Source organism: Pongo abelii, chromosome 3 (assembly GCF_028885655.2).
Source record: "Pongo abelii isolate AG06213 chromosome 3, NHGRI_mPonAbe1-v2.0_pri, whole genome shotgun sequence".
In the NCBI taxonomy this organism is placed as follows: Eukaryota; Metazoa; Chordata; class Mammalia; order Primates; family Hominidae; genus Pongo; species Pongo abelii.
In genome coordinates, this window is record NC_071988.2 from 168,703,278 (window position 1) to 168,727,053 (window position 23,776).

Consider the following 23,776-nt stretch of genomic DNA (forward strand, 5'->3'; position numbering starts at 1 on the left):
GGCTGAAAGTTCAAACTCAAGGCATCAGGAGGGTTTATTCCTTCTGAGGTCACATTCATAAGTACTGGGGGTTAAGAGCTCAACACCTTTAAAGGGTTTACAATTCATCTCATAATAAATATGGTTGAAAAAGTTCTCTAAACTGAGAAAACAAAAGTACCACCAATGTATAGGGTAGTAGTCCCATCTTACTTATGGAGCTATAAGAGGTTCCAGCCCCCACATGAGAAGCAGGGCGAGGCGTGGGGAGCATGTGGGACTCATGACAGGAGGCTGAGGGCTGGAGGTAGAAAGGCCCACCCCACCCAGCAAAGAGATAACTAGAATCACAGACATGGTTACAAGTGAGGTGCACCTGGGAGCCCATGCCCATGGTGAACCTGAGGTCAAAGCAGAGAGGAGACAGGGCCAAAGACAAGCCATGTGTAGGGATAGTCATCAGAGGCTTCACAGCAGGAAGGCTTCATTTGAAAAAATGAGATCTGGCTTCTATGATTGGGCCTAATGCCCAGATGGTTGGATATTCCCCTCACACATACAGGGCCTGGGCTTTATGGGGTAGAATCCATCACTAGGAAAGCTGTCACAAAAAGCCAGAAAGTTCTCTGGTTTATGCACACTTCAGCCTGTTTTTTGTTTTGTTTTGTTTTCTGTTTTTTGTTTTTTGCTTTTTTTTTAATGCCAATGGGAGCAGAGTTCAGCTCACATGGTTGAGTTTGGTGGTCTCCTTTAACTAGTGAGGGAGCTATTGGAAGAGACATAAAGTCAAGGATGAGGTCTGATGTCTGGCAGATGGTGGATTCACAAATACAGAGTACATAGAGAGATACAGAAGGGAAAGTACAAGAGAAGGAAACCAGACTGACAACAGCAATGATGATGAAGGGCCTCAGAAGTTTATTAGTCAAACTTCCAGGTAGATGAGTAGAGCAGAGCCAAAAACTCTACCCTAAACTAGTAGTTCACAGTGACTATGCTGATGTCCAGAGGTTTGTCCTGATCAGTTCCGAAATGTGTTGCAAGGAATTTCTTATAGCAATAAACAACCAAAGTTTTTGAATGATTTACTTTTTAAAATACATAATGTTGATTTATCATTATCCACTTTAAAAAATGTTAATTACTCTGGTTTGTTTGATTTCCAATGTGCTTTCTAGGTGGGGGAGAAAGGCTATAGAGCTATAGGTAGCACATAACCTTCAGCCTATTTTACTTTGACTGTAGCCAATAATTAGTGATGGTGTTTACTTCTGCTTTGGGGGACAGTGTTTGTCTTAATCTCAGAATTCTCATAGGAATATTATCTAAGTCAATGCAGACAAACATATTTGTTGCTGTGACAGAAAATGTTGAAACCATCACCATCATGTACAACATCAAGGCTCTGATGCTGGGCAGCTGGGAGATAAAACACAGGATATTAGAAGCCCACAGACATTGGGTGGTGACAAGGATTACAGGGACTTTTGATGTTGATATTACTCCTTGGCCTGGGCAGATACTGGTGGGGTTTTAGGTCGCCAAATATTTCTGCAGACAGAACCATCCTGAGGCACAGCCAGAGCACGAGTGTCTTGGGACATACAAGTCTTTCTGAAGCAGTTCATCAGCAATGGAGCCTCTTTGGGGAATGCTCACAGAGATTTAGAAGATGTTTCTAGTTGTATGGAATTATTGCCTGGGATATGGCTCAAGTGGAACTGGGTGACAGATGCTTTCAGGGTAGATTATCTTGGGGAAAGCAGTTCAGGCACCCCTGATGTCTAAGTGGATACTGAAAGGACTCTGTTAAATATCTTTGTGTGACTGAGTTTCTGAGATGTCTGTGATATGGTTTAGATCTGTGTCCCCTCCCAAATCTCATGTCAAATTTTAATCCTCAATGTTGGAGGAGGTATCTGGTGGGAGGTGATTGGATCATGGGGGCAGACTTCCCCTTGCTGTTCTCGTGATAGTGAGTGAGTTCTCATGAAATCTGGTTGTTTACAGTGTGTAGCAGTTCCCCCTTAATTTTCTCTCTCCTGCTCTGCCATGTGAAGATGTGCCTGCTTCCCCTTTACCAACTGCCATGATTGTGAGTTTCCTGAGGCCACCACAGCCATGTATCCCATATAGTCTGTGGAACTGTGAGTCAATTGAACCTCTTTTTAAAAATTACCCAGTCTCCACGCAAGGCTGGTTCAACATACGCAAATCAATAAACGTAATCCAGCATATAAACAGAACCAAAGACAAAAACCATTTGATTATCTCAATAGATGCAGAAAAGGCCTTTGACAAAATTCAACAACCCTTCATGCTAAAAACTCTCAAGAAATTAGGTATTGATGGGACGTATCTCAAAATAATAAGAGCTATCTACAACAAACGCACAGCCAGTATCATACTGAATGGGCAAAAACTGGAAGCATTCCCTTTGAAAACTGGCACAAGACAGGGATGCCCTCTCTCACCACTCCTATTCAACATAGTGTTGGAAGTTCTGGCCAGGGCAATCAGGCAGGAGAAGGAAATAAAGGGTATTCAATTAGGAAAAGAGGAAATCAAATTGTCCCTGTTTGCAGATGACATGATTGTATATCTAAAAAACCCCATTGTCTCAACCCAAAATCTCCTTAAGCTGATAGGCAACTTCAGAAAAGTCTCAGCATACAAAATCAATGTGCAAAAATCACAAGCATTCTTATACACCAATAACAGACAAACAGAGAGCCAAATCATGAGTGAACTCCCATCCACAATTGCTTCAAAGAGAATAAAATACCTATGAATCCAACTTACAAGGGATGGGAACGACCTCTTCTTCAAGGAGAACTACAAACCACTGCTCAATGAAATAAAAGAGGATACAAACAAATGGAAGAACATTCCATGCTCATGGATAGGAAGAATCAATATCGTGGAAACGGCCATACTGCCCAAGGTAATTTATAGATTCAATGCCATCCCCATCAAGCTACCAATGACTTTCTTCACAGAATTGGAAAAAACTACTTTAAAGTTCATATGGAACCAAAAAAGAGCCCGCATTGCCAAGTCAATCCTAAGCCAAAAGAACAAAGCTGGAGGCATCATGCTACCTGACTTCAAACTATACTACAAGGCTACAGGAAACCAAACAGCATGGTACTGGTACCAAAACAGAGATATAGACCAATGGAACAGCACAGAGGCCTCAGAAATAATACCACACATCTACAACCATCTGATCTTTGACAAACCTGTTAAAAACAAGCAATGGGGAAAAGATTCCCTGCTTAATAAATAGTGCTGGGAAAACTGGCTAGCCATATATATAGAAAGCTGAAACTGGATCCCTTTCTTACACCTTATACAAAAATTAATTCAAGATGGATTAAAGACTTAAATGTTAGACCTAAAACCATAAAAACCCTGGAAGAAAACCTATGCAATACCATTCAGGGAATAGGCATGGGCAAGGACTTCATGTCCAAAACACCAAAAGCAATGGCAACAAAAGACAAAATTGACAAATGGGATCTAATTAAACTCAAGAGCTTCTGCACAGCAGAAGAAACTACCATCAGAGTGAACAGGCAACCTACAAAATGGGAGAAAATTTTTGCAACCTACTCATCTGACAAAGGGCTAATATCCAGAATCTACAAAGAACTCAAGCAAATTTACAAGAAAAAAACAAACAACCCCATCAAAAAGTGGGCAAAGGATATGAACAGACACTTCTCAAAAGACATTTATGCAGCCAAAAGACACATGAAAAAATGCTCATCAGCACTGGCCATCAGAGAAATGCAAATCAAAACCACAAAGAGATACCATCTCACACCAGCTAGAATGGCAATCATTAAAAAGTCAGGAAACAACAGGTGCTGGAGAGGATGTGGAGAAATAGGAACACTTTTACACTGTTGGTGGGACTGTAAACTAGTTCAACCATTGTGGAAGTCAATGTGGCGATTCCTCAGGGATCTAGAACTAGAAATACCATTTGACCCAGCCATCCCATTACGGGGTATATACCCAAAGGATTATAAATCATGCTGCTATAAAGATACATGCACACGTATGTTGACTGCAGCACTATTCCCAACAGCAAAGACTTGGAACCAACCCAAATGTCCAACAATGATGGACTGGATTAAGAAAATGTGGCACATATACACCATGGAATACTATGCAGCCATAAAAAATGATGAGTTCATGTCCTTTGTAGAGACATGGATGAAGCTGGAAACCATCATTCTCAGCAAACTATCACAAGGACAAAAAACCAAACACTGCATGTTCTCACTCATAGGTGGGAATTGAACTTTGAGAACATGTGGACACAGGAAGGGGAACATCACACACCAGGGCCTGTTGTGGGGTGGGGGGTGGGGGGACGGGAGAGGGATAGCATTAGGAGATATACCTAATGTTAAATGACGAGTTAATGGGTGCAGCACACCAACATGGCACATGTATACATATGTAACTAACCTACACGTTGTGCACATGTACCCTAAAACTTAAAGTATAATAAATAAATAAATAAATAAATAAATAAATAAATTACCCAGTCTCAGGTAGTTCCTTATAGCAATGTGAGAATAGACTACTATAGTCTGTATGCTGTGTTGTTCAGTGTTGACAACCATAACTATTGTGCCTACTCCTTTGATATCTCTGTTCTTTCTTTTTCCCCCAACTTTTAAGTTCAGTGGTACCATGTGCAGGATGTGCAGGTTTGCTACATAAGTAAAAGCACGCCATGGTGGTTTACTGTACAGATCATCCCATAGCCCAGGTATTAAGCTCAGCATCCGTTTAGCTATTCTTCCTGCTGCTATCCCCCAAACAGTGTGTGTTGTTCCCCATGGTGTGTCCATGTGTTCTCATCAGTCAGCTCCCACTTATAAGTGAGAACACATGGTATTTGGTTTTCTGTTCCTGCATTAGTTTGCTGAGGATAATGGCTTCATCTATGTCCCTGCAAGGGACATGATCTTGTTCCTTTTTACGGCTGCATAGTATTCCATGGACACCTCTGTTTTATTGGCTGGTTCTTCTTCACACTGAGTTACTGAGTTAGCCTGGCAGGAGCTTTCAAGAAACTTGAGTGAAGGAAATTAGGAGTGCAGGACTGAATCAGGGAGCTCACTTTTTGAGTAGTGGATCCCAACCCCAAGACCCATGACCAGGTATTGAGTCTTTGGTCCAGATGGAAACACTAGGAAACTGTGTCAGTTAAGCGGTCTACTAGTTCCTTCTGGGTTAAGTCTTCAGTAATAATAACCATGGTATCCTGAAACAGTTTACAATCTTGCACAGTAAGTAAAACACCATTGTGGACCTGCAATGGAGGCATTCTACATCAGCTAGCTTTAAAAAGCTGTATAGTTTTATTTTTTAGATAAAAAATATGTTGCATGTCTACTATAATGAAATAATGCAGAAATACATAAAGGAAAAAGTAAAATACATCCACCTTTTCTATATTAAAGAAATAGAAATGGAGTTTTTGAAAGACTGTTATATCAGTAAATTGAGGTATCTGTTCGTCTTCAAAAATGTTAAAACAGAAGTTTTTACTGAAGCACACATACATAAAATATCACATTCCAAAGGGACATTTTAGACCATTGCGTGAAATTTTCAAAGACATTGCCAAACACCATTAACAGTACTCTGGAAATCCCTCATTCACAATAAGGGCATATAAGTGTTGGAGACTGTATTAGTCAAAAGTCAGATTTATTACAGTGGTAGTAAATAGATCCTGAAACCTCAGGGGCTCACACAAAGTAACTTTCTTGTTCACATAGAGTCCACTGAGGAATGGGCGGCTCTATAGGGTAGCTCCCCTCCAAATGGTCATTCAGGGATCCAGGTTGTTTCCATCATGCGGTTTCACCACCTCAACACAAGTTTTCCATGGTTGCCATGGCAAAATAGATGTAGCATGGACAACTCACATCCGCTCCTCCATACTTCAAACTGGAAGTGACTGATTATAGCTTATTGGCCAGAATTAGCATTTTTATAATGACAGACACATAGCACTCAATAAATTGTAGCTCTTACCATTATGGTTATTGGAAAGCAACATTTTGAATAACTGGAAAAGAGTTCATCATGTGTAGTTACCATGATTAATTAACTATTAACCTGCTGTAGGACATTTCTAGTGTGTCCTTTGTTGTTATTATTATTATTATTATTTAGAATCAGGGTCTTACTCTGTCATCCAGGCTGGAGTGCATTGGGACAATCATGGCTCACTGCAGCTTCAACATCCTGGGCTCAAGTGATCCTTCTGCCTCAGCCTCCTGAGTAACTGAGACTATAGGCACGTGCCACCATACCTGACTAATTTATTTTTTGTAGAGACAGAGTCTCACTATGTTGTCCAGGCTGATCTTGAACTCCTGGCCTCAAACAATCCTCCCACCTAAGCCTCCCAAAGTGCTGAGATTACAGGCATGAGCCAACGTGCCCAGTCATGTGTCCTTTTTTCACTCTTACAAATAATACATATGCAAAGACAAAACATGTCTTTATATAAATCCTTGTCTTCATATCTGATTATTTTTTAGAAGTGACTCTTGATACATATGCCAAATTTTATGCTAGAAATGTCAGACTCATTTATCCTATCACCAGCAATGTAAGAAGCATACTTATCAAAACGTCACAAGTATTAAATGCTATGTTAAACAAATAAATAGACAACTTTGATTCCTCCACATTTGAATTTGGTGCATATAGTCACTCACATTATTGTAATTATCAGAAGACAAATTTGACCCTTCCACTGAAATGTAAGCCACCTAATCAAGGGGCCATAAATATCTTTTTCAGCTACTATTCCCAGCACTTAGCCCAGTGCCTTGCACAGAGTTGGAACACAGTAAATGTGTTTAAAAATTACAAGTGAAAAGTGGCATATCTTTAGTGCTCAAATTAGTGCTTTTTAAATTATCAGTGTTGGCTTTTTTCTCATGCTTTCTACCTGGCTGAATTTCTTGGAATTGTCTCTTAATTCATTTACCTATTTTTCTACTGGTATGTTAGTTGTTTTTCTCACCAATTTGTAAATGTTCTTCATATAATAATATTAATCCATTATCATGTTTGTTTCAAATATTTCCCAGCTTTTGTTAACTTTAATTATATGAGGTCTTTAATAAATATTTTTAAAGTTAGGTGTCAAATCTCTCAATTTTTGTTTCTCATAGAGGAAATTCCATTCCTCTAGCCTCGTGTTTCCTTGAGGGGACTTCCTCTCTCCTTCATTCTTCACTTCTCATCAAGGGAAGAGGCAGGACATATCTGACTGGTGAAATTCTCAACTTTCATCTTCTCTGGACTCAGTTCTCAAGGAGGGTGATCTTTGAACTCTATGAGGAAGCTCACAGGAGCAAGCATTGAGCCTGTACGAGAGCCTGAACTTGACCAGTCTGCCAGTAGCTAGGTGGTTAAGATTAATTCTGGGGGAGAATAGAGACTCTGATTAGAACAGATTAAAGCTCTATTCTCTAATCAACCTTAACAATTATGATCTGTCTGACTCCTTTGTTTCTTATGAATTTGTTTTATACTTGGAGCAGAGAGGATATAATTATCCCTCAATAAACCCCATCATTTTCCCTTGTGCTTTATTCATTTGTTTTTGTTTGAAGGTCTTTCTCATCTAAAATTGCATAAATATTTGCCCATATTTTCTACTTGTTTTTTTAATAGCATATTTATAAAAGTTTCTCATAAAATTTATTTTTAAAACAAGATAGAGAAGTAATCAACATTACTGTACAATAGTAAATATTAAAAATGAAGATAAAAATTAAAATCATACTTTATACTGTGTAGCTTCTACTGCCAAAATTACTAATGTGCGTTTTTTTGCAAACTTAACTTTATGTTTAATTGATTTAATTGTTTACTGTCAATATTTTTACATCAGGATTTCTCTATTCTTGAACTTTTAATTTTGACTTATCTTTTGTTGGGCTCCAGACTATGATATACAGAAACTGTATTCATAATGCAGTTTCTGAACCTTGCATATCTAAGAATGTTTTCCTGTTGTTTCACCCAGAAACCAGAACTTTGCTCTATAGCCCTCAGTTCTCAACTGTACAGCATTTCAACTCTCTTTTCTCTCCCCTCAAACTTTGTAGACTCTACTTCTTTTTACCTTCTGGCATTTATTGTTGCAAAGGAGAAAGCTGAATACTTGTCTAATTTTTAATCCAATGCAGGAGATCTGTGTTTTCTCCTTGAATACAGGTAGGAGTCTCTCTCTACTTGAATATTCAAAATATTTCCAACGATTTGTCTAGCTATGAATATCTCCTTATTAATTGTGACTGAAGCATGAAAAGCTATTTTAATATGCATATTCAGAATTTTGGGATGTGTGAGGAACAAGAAAGCATTCTTAAAATATATTTGATTACTGTCTCATTTCCAATTATTGTGTATTCTTCCTCAGGAACTTCCATATTTGTCACCTTCTGTCATTGTTTTCATTTCTTAGTCCTTCCCCTGCAATTTGAGATCATTATTCAAGTTTGTCCTCAACATCACGGACTCAATTTTTCATTATGTCAATTTCACTCTTTTTCTACTCTGTACCTTAATTCTCCCAAGACATTGTTTTGAATGCCTTTTCTGATTTTATCTGGTGCTCATTCTCATATCATCTGGTTCTATCCTTAAGACTTTCTAGTTTCTACCTTTGTCTTTATGAAGATACAAAGCAGTTTTCTAAAACTACCACTTTAACAGGTTTGTTCTTTTTCCCAAGTTAAGCCTCTGGATTAATGCTTAGTTTTTCTTTCATCTCCTACATCCCTCAGTTAGGAGGATGCTCTTTAGTCCTGGTATTCAAAGGCAAGCAGAGTGGACAGTCTCCCCTTGGTTCTACTCACTGACCATGTGATGCTGGTGGAATCCTCTTCTGCTAACTAAAGGTGGGTGGTAGTTGGTAAATATTTTTGTGTTTACCAGGCATTCTTCCAGGGCTGACGTTTGTTCTTCTCTTACTTTAACCCATTAGTTCTCTTCTACTTTGGTCAGTTCTTGAAAATATCTAGCCTTAGGGGTGAAGCTTCTTTTGAAGCTTACAGACTTACTCATGGTCCCATCTTTGTCCTCATTCTTAAAGGACAGGACTTTCGTGGTCATAATATAACCAAAATCTCTTTAGGTTAATGGCACTCCTTATGCATAATTTGAAGACCTGAGAGGTAGGGGTTAACACTGATCCCCTGCAGGCCAGCTTCTCAGAAAAGAAGATGGATGCTAGCAAAGCTCCATAGAAACTAGTTAGGCTCAGTGCTCAAGGCAATCAATTGTGACCTATTGCAAAGGCTTGTCAGAAGTCCTCTCCTCCTGACAGGGGAGAGGTTGGTGTTCCCCAAACTATGATTGCCCATGTGGTAAATCTTACTATTTGTATGCCATGCACTATGACTGCAACCACAAGGCCTCTCTCCTTGGTCCCTCTCCCCCTCCCTGCCACCCCCTGCTGATCATGCAGGGGAGGGGCTGATGTTACATCAAATCATGAATGCTGAACTGTACCAAGGCTTTGCCATGTCATATTGCTATTGCGTCTGGCTCCTAATCATACAGCATCTGATGGCAGGATAATGGGAGACCAGCACCCTGCTATTGCTCCTGTGTCTGCAAGTTCTCACAAAGCAATGCTGCTCCCAGTTGGTCTGCTGTGAGTGCTGCTTACCAAGATACCTTGCTAGCATGGCAATTGTTCCAGTAAATGGAATATCTGTCTAGGCACACATCATGGCCTTCCAGAAGCAAGTCAGGAAAGCAGAGATAGGTTAAAGACTCAAAGAGAGGGTCTAGTAGCAGAGTTGTTGTCAGCCGTTGGGAGTTGGTGACTATTAGCAGGAATGACCCCTGGAAAACTGAGGAGTGGGAGATCTACAGGGTTAAGACTCTATGATAGAATTATTGTTTTTTTTAGTGAGAGTAAAACAAGTTGCCAAGGATGGGATGGATACTGTACTGAGAAGAAAGCTGAACCACTGCTTCATAACACTCACGGAAAAATAAAACAAAATCACATAGTGCCACGATCACTAAAGAATGAGTAGAGGAGATAATGAGGGAAGGGTACTGACCATCAGCAAACAGGGATAAGAGGGCTCCCAATTCTAACTCCTCTCTATGAGATCAAAACGGGAAAGGGGACAGTCCCTTATAGTGGTGGCCTCCTCCAGAAGTCTGTTGCTGGGTCTGCCTTCCACCGCTGGGTGTTTCAAGGGAGAGCTGGTAGTTATTCCAATGTGTCTTCACAATACTGTGCTGCTCCTGGTGCCTTCTGAGCTCCTGGCAATTTGTAGAGATACACTAGCTAGTGTCTGTCCAAAAACTGTCAACAATAAATTTTAGGATTCGAACTGAGCAAGCTAGTCAGGACAGCTGTTTCTTTCTTCAGAAGTCCCCCAGTCATTGGAAGAACTTGGAATTAATGCTTAGATTATGGTTAGCCTTTACTCCAACTCTGTACTAAAGTCATACGGGAGGGTCTTCCAAACCGGAAAATGTGCACTTTCTACGTTGTTCTTACAACGGTCTCCCCTGCCTTGTCTGCAGTGAATATATTCAGCAACTTGGGGTTGTCACCAATCATCTATCATCCAGGAGGACATCTAATTTTCCTCTGGGTTTCCCACAGCAAAGTCAATATCTAGACTCAAAGCTAATGGGTTGAAATGGAATGGGCTGCTGATGAAGTGGGAGATGATACTTACAAGCCACCCACTGGAATTGGGAGAAGGGAAAGGACTAAAATGTGGACTGAAATGAAGGGTTAACTTGTCCAAGACTGACCTCTCCAGTCTAGCCCCCCACAAAGAAGGCTGGCCTCCTGCACAGCTCAACATAAACCATCTAGTCTCAGTGCTTAAGTCCATTAATTTGGTCAAAAGCAAGGCTTGAACTTAGCTCATCGTGGTGAAGAGGAGAGAGGAAAGTGCTGGTGCTTCCTCAACTATGAATGCTGGTGTGGTAAACCCTACTGCTAGTTTGCATGCCCCCCAAACCTCTCCAATAAAACTGCAACTGCAAGGCTTGGACCCCAGTCCCTCATCATGCCAGAGAAGAGGCTGGCATTGTATCCAACCACTAATGCTGACCTGGCAGGATAGGATTGAAATGAAGGCTGTGCCACTCATCTTGCTATTATTCCCTGGCCTCAGATCATACCAAAGGAGGAAATGGTGTTTCCCCAGTCATGTCTGGCCCCGATAGACCTCTGTGTGCAGCTCTAGAATGAATGGGAACATCTATTGATCCAGCGTCTGAGAGCTTTCTCCAGTGCCCCACAGACACAGTGAGAATGCTGCTTGTCCATTCGTCCTGTTTGCATAATAAAAACCTTACAAATAAGGTCACAATTCTGAAAGAAGATACAGCTGATTTGTTCCAAGTGTTTTTCAATTGATGACTACTCCAAACCGGCCACCCCAGGTAAAGATCTGAAGATATTTGACCTGAAGAATGAGACTGCCAGCCCTTGAGTCAAAGGGAACCAGGCCATGCTGCACACCAAAGACCCATTTTTAGCAGCAGTGGGGACTTGAACCTATCTACTGTTTATGACTCTGGCCAGGGAGCTCTGCGTGGGGCTCTGGTCACATTTACACCAGTGGGATGAACATGACCCCTGACTGTAGCCATGTGCCCAGTCTCTGTGGCTCTGGCTTCTGCTCATGTTCCTCATTTGCTCTATGGTTCCCTGAGTGTGCTGGAGCCCTGCCAAGGACTATAGCCTGCTTGGTTGGGCCCTGACAACCTGCCCATTGCCATCTGCCAGCTAATGTCCCACTTTAGCATGAATGAAGGCACCCCTGGAATCAGGATTCTGCCACCTGCCCCTGGGCACAGCTGCCACCTAGCTGTTGCTGCATGGCCTCCATTCGCTTGTCTGGACCAATCAGATCAGATATGTGGAAGCTGGGCCACCATCGCCTCAGAGGGAACCCTTTAGCCAGGTAAGTCCCCACTCCACTCTAGCCACATATTCTTGAAACTCCTAATTCACTTTTTTTGGGTTGAAAATTCTACCCCATATTACAGAAGCTCCACAGATAATTTTCACCCTCACTAGGTACATCAAACACTCAAAGTTAATCTCCAGAGTTTTCATCAACACTGACTTAGTTGTTTTATCTGTCGGGCAATAAAGGTATGGTTCTAGGGTTTATGAACTATTTAAGGGCATAGAAAAATATTTTAGATCTGACAAAAGTAGTTCCAAAACAAAATAACACACTCTCAAATGATCTCAAAAGCAAAAGCCTTTACAATTCTTCATAACCCAAACTTTTTACTTATGAAATATGAGTGCATTTCATCATCCAATAGGGTGGAGCATCTAAACTCAAGCAAGCTAAGGACCTGGGAGTGTAATCTCATGGCAGACCCTCCCCGACTGCTCACATTTTCCAACTCATCCTTTCCCTCAGTCACTGTGTGGCTGCCACTAAATTGTAGGTGGGACCATGGTGCCGTGTGTACTAATCACAGGGCCCATAGGTGGAGTATTTTTTGAACGAATGGGTGCATAGATGAATGAACAAATAAATTAAGCAGTGTATAAATCCTCCAATAGAAGTATTTTAAGATATTTTTAAAAATCAGAATGAGAGGGGAATGGGGAGTTGTTGCTTAATGAGTAAAGAGTTTCAGTTTTGCAAGGTGAGAAAGTTCTGGAGATTGGTTGTGCAACCAAGTGAATATATTTAACACTGCTAAATATACGTAGAAATGATGAAGATGTCTAAGTTTTATGTTATGTTTTTCACCACCATAAAGAATTTAAAAATTAAACAAAATTTTTAAAAAGTAGAAATAAAATTTATAGAAAAATTCAAAATACACTTATGACAGCTATCTGAATCTCACTGCAGCCACTCTTCAGTTTTCATCAACATAGCCCTGACTTCTTTGTCCCATTTTCACATAATATGTATGATTTATCCTATGGCTTCTTTTGGTGGGGGGGTCAGTAATTGACAGTTCCATTTGACAGTCCAGACAGAATTTGATGGTGTAATTACAAAAACAAAACAAAAATAATTTTACTTTCAATTTTATATAAGGAAGAACTTAACCCTTTTGTACAGTTTGAAAAATGATGAGTTCATGTCCTTTGTAGGGACATGGATGAAATTGGAAAACATCATTCTCAGTAAACTATCGCAAGAACAAAAAACCAAACACCGCATATTCTCACTCATAGGTGGGAATTGAACAATGAGAACACATGGACACAGGAAGGGGAACATCACACTTCGGGGACTGTTGTGGGTTGTGGGGAGGGGGGAGGGATAGCATTGAGAGATATACCTAATGCTAGATGACGAGTTGGTGGGTGCAGCGCACCAGCATGGCACATGTATACATATGTAACTTACCTGCACATTGGGCACATGTACCATAAAACCTAAAGTATAATAATAATAATAATAATAATAAAAGAAAAATAAATTAAAAAAATAAATGTAATTAAACAACAAAAAAAAAAGAAAAGAAAAATAAAACTTGACTTTTAGCAACAGGCTAGAAATTTTTAACAAATTTGAAATAACTTCTCAATTTATAGTAAGCCATAGTTCCTCAGTGTGTACATTTATAATCACCTAGAGTCTCTGCACTCAGAAATAACTGTTAACGTGTTAGTGTATGATATATGCACAATATAAATATATTTTACATTGTTTTATATCTTATTTTTCTATTTAATGTATCAGGAGCATTTTCTGAAATTAACACATATTTGGGGTTTCCTATATTAATTTGGAATAAAATCCAAAGTCCTTACCTTGGTCTACAAGCCCCAGTGTGATCTATCCTAAGTCTCCCTGTCTAATTTCAGCTTCTTCCACTTCCCACCTTCCACTCACTGTGTTCTAGTCACACTGGCCTTCTTGCTGGTCCTTAGGCAATGATCAGCATGCACTTGCCTCAGGACCTTCGCACTTATTGCATCTTCCTTCTGGAACCCCTTTCTTCAGATTTTCACAAGGGCTTCTCCCTCATTTCATTGCTGTCTCACCTTATAATAGATAAGCACCTTATATAAAGTGATAACCATTGTGTATCCCCTTGCTCTACTTTATTATTTATTGTAGCACTTAACACTGACTTAATATTATATTACATAGCTATTGATTGTTAAGACCTGGTTTTCCTAGAAGAATGTAAGCTCTACAAGGGCAGAGACTTTGTCTTGTTCATTCTTCTATCCCCTGACACTAGGTTCTAAATCACCGCTTGTTGAATGAACCAATGACTTTTGCTTTAACCTATTTCATGACTGCACAGAACTCTGTTGCATGGATGTTGCTAAATACGTTTAGCTAATTCCCTTTTCTGGGATACTATAGATTGCACTGCAGTGGAATACTTAAATATGTTCTCTTAAATACAGTAGTTTTCCATTGTTTTATCCGAGTTAATTACATTGAGTGCAGCAGCTTCCTAACCACCTCCCTTCCTTTTTTCCCTCCTCTCACAGTTTGTATCACAGACAGACTGATATCACACTCCTTTCCTTGCCCTCCGTGTACAGAAGCTTAAGTCCAAGCTCTGACTGCTGGTGCATCCCTATTCTACCTTCCCACTGTGGTCTCCCAGAGCAGGAGGAGGGGGAGGATCACAAAAAAATAACCAATGGGTACTAGGCTTAGTACCTGGGTGATGAAATAATCTATACCACACACCCCATGACACAAGTTTACCTATGTAACAAACTTGCATACGTACCCCTGAACTTAAAAGTTAAAAAAATCATTTAACTATTCCAAAAAACACCCCCACACTTCCCACTGGACGCAGGTTGTCCCTCTTACCAGTTGCTCTAATTATGCTTTAGTGTACACTGTTCCCTCTTCACAGAATATATTCCTATTTATTTGCAAGCCTAAATTCCACCCATCTTCCAAGTCCCTTGCCAGTCCCTCCTGATTGCATCGTGCCTTCCTTGAATCTAGTCTGCATGATCTCTCACTTCTCTGAGTTTTTCTAATACTCCCTGTGTCTAGCACGCATGGTGGCTTCTGACCATGTTCAGGCGCCTCGTGAGCTTTAGCTACAATCACATGAACTGCAACTTCCTGAAACACTTTCAAAGTCTTATGCAGTCCTAGTCACAAAATAATAACTATTTTTAAAATTTAGCAGTTCCACCAAAGTAAAAACTTCTATGCAAAACGAGATAGTGTTTTGAGGGAAGAAATGGCGTTACTCAAGATCAAATCTTTTCATGTTTCCCTATATTTTCTTTGCATATTATCTACACACTATTCTGCCATAAAAATTTTCCATTGTTAAATTCCTATTTGCAATCCTTGATCAGCCACTACACGATATCTATTTCTGACAATTTTGTTGTTGTTTTAGATTTTGGCTTGTCTTAACATTATTAAGCATGAAGTTATTTTTAAATGAGTATTACATTCAGGAATTATTTTAAAAACCATGATGAGGTGGTATGTGAGTTATACAGATATTTCTTGGTTTTCATATAAGGGGCATTGGGCTTTATGAAAATCACAAAGTATACCTTTCATTCTTTTCATCCTGTTTGTGGAGGGGTTGGGGAGGATGCTTTCTCTTGGTGAGGATATTACCGGGTGGGAACTGTAGGCTGAGCACTGAGGCAGAAGCATGAGCAAGGGATTCTGCAAAAAATATTCTGCAAGGAATACTGAAGCTGGGTCCACAAGTCACATGGCTTTGCTTTTTGATCTCAATAATATGCATGATTATGCTGAAATCTCAGGTCTTTTTCTCGACCACCACGTGTTTTTTCCATTGTGTGATCTCAGGATCCACCAAAACACACCCAAGGCATCCTGGCAAATGCCCACTCACCATCTTCCTCGTAGAGAAGACCCATATGCATGTGTGCCTCGGCTTCTTTCTTCCCACAGTCAATTTTGATCAGCTGAGCAATCTTAAAACATCGTTCATAGAAGTGGTTCCTTACCCACTTGTCTTCAGAATTATTGAAGTAACAGGCCAGAGCATACAAGTTATTATATACATCTTCGAAGGATTCTTCAAAGAGAGAAAAGCACCACGAATGGCATTAGAAAGATGTCTCATGGCACACCCTTTAGAATGGCAAACCAATATCATGACATTTATTTCCTATTTTTCCTTAAAGATGTGATTACCAATTTTAAAAATTTGGTCTAAAAGCAAAAATTAATTTATTTTAACTATTATATTAATTACATTAATTAAAGGATGTGCAGATGAGTAAAGCAACAAAAGCCTTTCTGAAAACTTAGAACATGTGGGAAACTGACACTATCTGGTTGAAACAGGAGGCTTTAAGATGTAGGACAGGACAACACCTACTAGCAACGTGCTCAGCACTTTTGGAAGAAAGGATTATGTAGTATCATTGAGTACTTTTCCCACTGGAGGTTTGAAAGTACTTAGAGATTCTAGAGATGGCAATGTTTCTCAACCACGGCAAAAGATAATGTAAATGAAGAAGGCAGAATGGATATGAAAATACCAAGGTATTTCATATCATAAAAATGTCATGGGCCTGATAGATACAACAAATGATGATCAGAATGACCCTATAAGCTCCACATGCTTTCAAGCAATGTTTCTAGCAATACAAATTTCTAGCAATGTTAAGAAAGAGTAGACTTCCATGCTTCTGTTTTCTATGGGTATTTTTTTGCTGGGAATGCATAAATATTCGTCGTTTTTACTCAGAAAGTTGTTAATTAAACTCTCGTAGGTTTTTTTTCCTAAAGGGTATCTAACCTATATCTACATAAAAAGTGTGTCCGTCAATTGTGAAGCAGTCTTATAAACCCCACTGTGATAGTAAACCTAAACAAATATGTCTGTGTGTTAATAAGTCGTGTCTCAGTCCTGTAAACTCCACTATAATGGTGAATATGAACAAATTCATAATATTTATGTCTCTTGTATTTATGCTGAAAGCATAGTTGTATTATAAAATGCAGTGGCCTCTGGGTTACCCTTCCAATAATTTTTTAATAACAATCATTATCTATTAAAATTCACTGATATTAATTGTTCACTACTACCAGAGGAGTCAACCCACATATTCCTGAAGAGATTACAATTATCAAAAATATTGCCCACTAGGACACCTATAAGATTAAAACCAAAACTCAGAAAAAATGAAACAAGTTGATTACAACAAAGGGTCGTTTTGCAGAACTGTAAGTAAGTCACCCCAATGTTTCAAAAGAAATTTCTAAAACCGATTCTATTCCTTTACATATACTTCTTTAAAATTCCAATGGAAATTAACATTTATATCAAAATAAATTTAATAACTGGAAAACAAAATAAAAAGGTCTCCCTATCCTGGAAGTTGCTGGGGATTCTGGAGAGCCATTCTGCTTTTCGAGGACACTCACACCAGGTGACAGCTCAGGTGAAAAGTAGAGCATGACCTAAGTTATTTATCTGATGCAAATACTCCCACCTCAGAATATTTCTGTGCTTTGTCTTTCCATTATGAACTTCCTACATAATGTGAACACAACACTGAAGTCTGTTTTGTAATATTTCATATTCTTGGTTATATTTACTGATTAGAGAGTTATTGCTTTTAGAAGCCAGTAAGTAAAACATTTCATATTTTCCACTTTAATAAAAAGTATATATATATAAAATTAAAAATATATGTAGTCCTGAAACAATTTTTTTATATTTTAGTAATTAAACCTTAATGTAAAAATATTTGCAACATTTCATAAGGTTTTTTTTTTTAGGAATGAGTTAGATAAGCTACCAAGATTACATATTTAAAGACTACTTGTCAGCTAAGCTATTTTTCTAGAAAAAAAGGATGATTTTCTAGAATATTAAATACAAAAGAATATATTCAAGTTTCAAATCTTTGGGCAGTCCAAATACATGTCCTGTGCCCTTTACAAAGGCTACAAGTAGCCTTCTCTCCTTGCTTGTAGACCACTTCTTGAATTGTCAGCAGGTATATTCAGAAGATGAAAATCAATTTTATTGTGGGTTTCTTATGCTCCTTAAAAAGAAGCTTCTACAATAAAATAAATTTGAAAAACATTTTTGCAAATTTCCTTTTTCAGTAAACCACACAATATACATCAGCATGCTAAATTCTCTGATTAGTCCTGCAATAAATCAACCTGCTTAACCTCAATGTTAGTTCACCGGGTATTTCTCAAGCTTATTTTGCCAGAAAATTGTTTTGTTTTGCTTTACATCAAATCTGTAAATACCTGTGGAATTTTGCTTTAGTAGAACATAATTTGTGCATCTTAAACAAACATTATTAGAAAAAAATTGCTGCTCAGCCCTTAATAAATTTAAAAGTCAAGTGTAAATAATGTTTGAATTATCTATTGATTCTCTTACCCATTACCATTATTGTCATCTCTTCCCTAGCCCCATGGGGCATAATGCTCAAATCAGATGTCACAGATGGCACAGCAGTGATTCACGACAATGGATAATATTTTTTTAAAAAAGTATCAGGGACAAAGAAACACTTTAACAAATGGAAAATAACCCAAAAAGAAATGACTGGCTTACTTTAAACACATCTTTGCTATAAAACAGCAAGTGTTTTATAAAGTAATTTAAATAACTCTAGGTTACTGCTCTGTAAGTCTCAAGAGATAGAACTGACCTGAGATGACTGTTGTTAGTGCCATAGCTTTGATTAAATGAACTTCACTGTGACCCTAGAGTGATGGTTCTTCCAATAAGAAGCAACGAGAATGCTCAGTTACATGCTATCTCAGGAAAATTGTCTCTAACGTCACAACCATATGGAATGGAACTTTTAGATACTATTAACATATTTCTATATTCTAGGCATACATACACATTTTAAGATTTAGGATTCATTCAAATTAATAAATGTGAATGTGCATATGTCATTTTCTGGTACATCCCTAATTCAAACCACAATTTTCCTCCAATAAAGTTCATGTGTTGAATGTGGAAAAAAAATTATAACAATTTTTGAAAAAAGGTGGCACAAATGTTTACATGTCCTTCAGCTGAAGTTTTTCCAGTAATACTTTTGTAATACTTTTATTTTTGTATATTTCAACCAGTCAAAAGCCACTGCATTTTGTGGGAGATAATCCTACAGAAGAGACTTTGGCTATTATAACATTGGACTTTGGGCCAGGTGCAGTGGCTCATGCCTGTAATCCCAGCTCTTTGGGAGACAAAGGTAGGAGAATCACTTGAGGTCAGGAGTTCGAGACCAGCCTGGCCAACATGGTGAAACCCCGTCTCTACTAAAAATACAAAAATTAGCTTGGCATGGTGGTTTGTGCCTGTAGTCCCAGCTACTCGGGAGGCTGCGGCAGGAAAATCGCTTGAACCTGGAAGAAGGAGGTTGCAGTGAGCTAAGATCACACCACTGTACTCCAGCCTGGTTGACAGAGCAAGAGTCTGTCTCAAAACAAAACAAAAAGTTAGACTTTGTTAACTTTTGGATTGGAGAAACATTTTTACTTGTAGTAACTTTTCTTTAAGAAATATTATATATTAAAATGTTTTCTACCCTGAAATAGACTATTTGGCATTTTAGGTTCTTATAAATTTGAAAAAGCTTTATGACAAGCTGGCTCACATCTATGACACCTTATGACAAGTGACATATTTAGCTTATATTTACACTCTCTCCAATGAAAGCCTCAATTTAAAACAGTGAATATGATAAAATTCAATGGACTAAAACAGCTAATGAGCAAATATTATCTTAATTAGTTCTACTTTCAGTTTAAATATCACTGTAGAATTTTGGGCAAATACTAGAATGTAGGTTGTTTTGTTTTGTTTTGTTTTGAGATGGAGTCTTGCTCTTGTCACCTAAGCTGGAGCGCAATGGAGCAATCTCAGCTCACTGCAACCTTTGTCTCTCGGGTTCAAGCAATTCCCTGCCTCAGCCTCCCAAGTAGCTGGGATCACAGGCGCCTGCCACCACATCCGGCTAATTTTTGTATTTTTAGTAGAGACGGGGTTTCACCATGTTGGCCAGGCTGGTCTCAAACTCCTGACCTCAGGTGATCCACCCGCCTCGGCCTCCCAAAGTGCTAGAATTACAGGCATGAGCCACTGCGCCCAGCCAAAATGGAGGTTTTTTACAATAGCACTTTTTATTTACAATAGTTAATTTCTTGAGAAATAATTGTAAATAATATTTTAAAGTTCACCAAAATATTTTTTTTCACATCCGTCCTGCAGTGAAACCCTTTTCATAATATAAATAACCACCTCCTATCCCACCCCTGCCATACACACACCCTAGTTCATTTGTTTTGTTGTTCACATTTTTGTGTGTCTCATACTCATAAGTCAGTTCACAACCTGATGGGAAATATGTATTGGCTCCAACATATAGAGACTCTTCTAATGTTGTTTACATGACTCCATAAATTTTCTCCATGGTACCATTGGGTAACAAAAAGTTGCTAATACCCTATTTTCTCATAGAAAAGCCTGAAATGACATGTAGACATCGTCATGTTGAGGCCTGAGTTTTTCTTTTTGAATCCTGTGGTATTTTCCCCCAAAAATTTGGAGAAAGGAATAATTTAGAATACCAAATTTACATGCCAAATTCTAGAATTTCCTTTTTTTATTTGATTATAGATGACTAGTTAAAATGACCGGTTCCTAATATGTAACTAAGAAATATTTATGACAACAATATCAGTATAATTAGTGTAGAGATGAAAATATTTAATACTTGGAATGTATACTAACTTTCTGGAAAATTTTGAAATACAAAAAATTTATTAGAAATGATGTAATGGAAAATATAAAATTGACAATTTTATTTGCAATTGTGAATTGCAGGATTTTCATGTCTTTTTACTATTTACAAAGACAAATTCTCCGATTCAAATCAGTAGGACTTCTTGACCCAAACTTCAAAGTCCACTATCTAAACTTAGGAAAATCAGTGTGATTTTCAAGTTATAGCACTCTTTGAAAGTATCTCCTGTATGAAAGTCAATATTCAGATTACGTATACAGAAAAACTGTAGAAAGTTTAAACCTAATGATAGGAACTATGTTAATTCATGGGGAAGTTCTGGAGATATTATTAGGTGCTATGTGTTGTCTTCCCTGGCTCGGAAGGACATCACCAGAATGCCCCCGTGCCTGGGCAGCCTCGTGATCCAACATTCCCTTTCCTTAATTCTATAAAGACGCTTAATTGACTGGGTTGAAGTGTGCTAAGTTGTCTTAATGTTTCAAATTCATACATGAAACAATCTGGAATCTTCTCCCAGGAGCTCGCTGTTCTGGCTCCTTCTGTGCTCTGCCCACAGTCCCACCACTTACTTTTCCTCTCAGCGTCCTCAGCCCTGGTCAGGTAATAGTAGAAGTAATCCAGTTTATCAGGCTGCTCCTCCAGGGGCTTCTGCAGCCAGAAGAGGGACCTGACTCTCGCAGTCTCCTTCAGGGCATCCCACTGCTCCATCAGAGCAAAGAGCTCGGTGAAGGACTTATGATAACCATCTCGCAGCATGTCCACACAGATATTCTTCTTGTAGGAGTTCCTATAACTGGGAATATGAATCAGAACACTCTCAGGTTTATGTTAATCCTTTCAGTCCGCACAGCGTTTTCATTCTCTAATAATTAAAGGTTGAATCATGTTGCCTTTTCTGCCAGTGAAAGCACTGAAAACTATCAAAAGATCTTTGCCTCAAACACTTATAATTGAACAACTTCTGCTTAATGAAAGATGCCAGGAGCTATCTAAATACAGTAATTTTAATGAAATTACATTATAAACATATCAGTTCCAGAGCTGAGCTCCATTTGATAAGGACAAATAAGCTAGTTGACTGATGAATATTAAAAAATACTTGATACAACAGCCTCCCACCAAAAAAAGAAAAAACCCCAACAAGTCAAGCAAAAATAAAACTTGCCATTTAATATCAAAACAATATTCTCTCTATATTAGCAGTTTCACTGTATGTTACAGAAGTTCATCATTCTTTCATTCATGCAGAAAATATTTATTGAAATCTATTACTAACTATATATTTTTAAATTATTTTCAGTTAGAATTAAGTTAATGATTAATAATTATATTCTAACTTCAATAATCAAATGCAAAAAGATAAAGTGACAAATGAATATTCCATTTAGTCAAGCGACAAATAGGTACTGAGTTTCCTACTAAGTGCCAGGCACTGTTCTAGACCAAATAGATTCCATGCCCTGTGACGCTTACATTCTAGGGGCAGAACATGACTAACAAATAAGTAAGCAAATGAGAAATAATTTCAAATCATGAAAATTTCTAGAAAGGAAATAAACAGAATTGTGAGATAATAGCTGTGTAGTGGCTATTATTCCATTAAAAGAACAATTAGATACCAAAAGATATAGCTTTATACTAATTATATTATATTCTTTAAAAAAATATAGGACAAACGACATGATGTGCTACTACTGGCAACAAAAATTCACCGTGGAGTGGAAACAGCCCAGACCACCAAGATTGAGTCCAGTTTTGCCTCACCTCCCTGGGTCTCCAGTCTTCTCCTCTCTAAGCTGTGTATATTAGTATATGCTACCTACATCATGGGATTCCTCTAGGAACCAAATGAAATTAGGTATGTGAAAATACTCTGGGAAATGTGAAATCTCACTGCTGCTTCTCAATTCCTCATTATGCATTAGATTCACCTACAGAGTTCAAAAAAACAAACAAATAACAAAATAAAACAAAGTGACTAGACTTGCATCTGCCAAGGATTTCTTATGCAGTGGATCAACTTAGGTAGAGAACAAACAAATAAGGAGTGGCAAGCAGGAGAGTGGTGAGACAGGAAGTTTAGAAAAAAGGCAGGGACCAGATCATGAAGAGACCTTAAGGTAAAAGCAACAGTGAGAAGTTTGGACTCCAAGCTGGGAGGGAGGTAGAGCTATTGGAGATCAGAGTCAGGGAACTGACATGACGAGACTGCATTTTACAAAAGTCATCTGGAAGAAGCGTCCCAGCTGAACTGCAACCTTCCCCTATATGGCAGTCAGGTTGTTACAGAACTAGTCCATAAAGAGAATAAAGAGACCACATGGATCCTAGGTCAAAAGATTAAAAGCCAACATTTAGTATGAGAATAAGATATATTTGAAATGGGGAAGAGAAAAGGAATAGTGCTTGTTACTTATTCGTGTCCTCCAATTGCGATAGAGGAGGAAAGTATGGAGAAAGGCAGTGAGATGCTTGGAGGGCCATGTTCTCTTTCTCTTCCTCACTCCAGTCAAATGGAGGGGCTCAGAGAGTAGAAAAGTCAACATCCTGTGAAATGCAGTGGGAGCCAAGAGTAGAAAACACTCATATCCTGTTTCCCATCTAGGGTTCTTGAAGGCAGGGAGGATTACCAACATCCCTCTCCCCACCTCCCCATACGCAAGGGCATGCAAAGGCAGCAAAAGTCCCTGCATAGCATTTCTAGGCAGAGGAGGACCAGAACCAGCCCTGTAATTGTCCACAGCCCCTGAATGGTATAGGAGAAGGGACTTAATATTCTAGTGGGCATCATGTGTGGCCCAGAAGTTACTGGGAGGAGAGGGCTGATACGTCTGTCACAATGTCATCTGGCCATAGCAAGGAGATGTATCCTAATGACTGTTCATGGGCTACCCACTGGGGACTGAAGGAAGACACAGCTAAAGCGGAAATGAGCAGTACTGGGGAGCTCCTGAAGGGTTCAGGTCAGCATATTTCCAGAGCTGATAGAACAAA

At 38.8% G+C, this 23,776-nt stretch overlaps 1 protein-coding gene across 9 annotated transcripts in view; it reads right to left on the minus strand.

Moving 5' to 3' along the window:
* TTC29 (tetratricopeptide repeat domain 29) overlaps positions 1–23,776 on the minus strand; it is a 250,874-nt gene that overhangs the window by 192,599 nt on the left and 34,499 nt on the right. For 5 of the 9 annotated variants that reach the window (XM_054554558.1, XM_002815193.4, XM_054554559.1 and 2 more), the window contains exons 5-6: positions 21,352–21,575; positions 15,874–16,059 (exon numbers count right to left, since the gene is read on the minus strand). In XM_054554558.1, coding sequence (XP_054410533.1) covers positions 15,874–16,059; positions 21,352–21,575 — 410 coding nt within the window. The remainder of the gene's footprint in view (positions 1–15,873; positions 16,060–21,351; positions 21,576–23,776) is intronic. The other 4 variants (XM_054554562.1, XM_054554560.1, XM_054554563.1 and 1 more) reach the window with 1 other exon arrangement.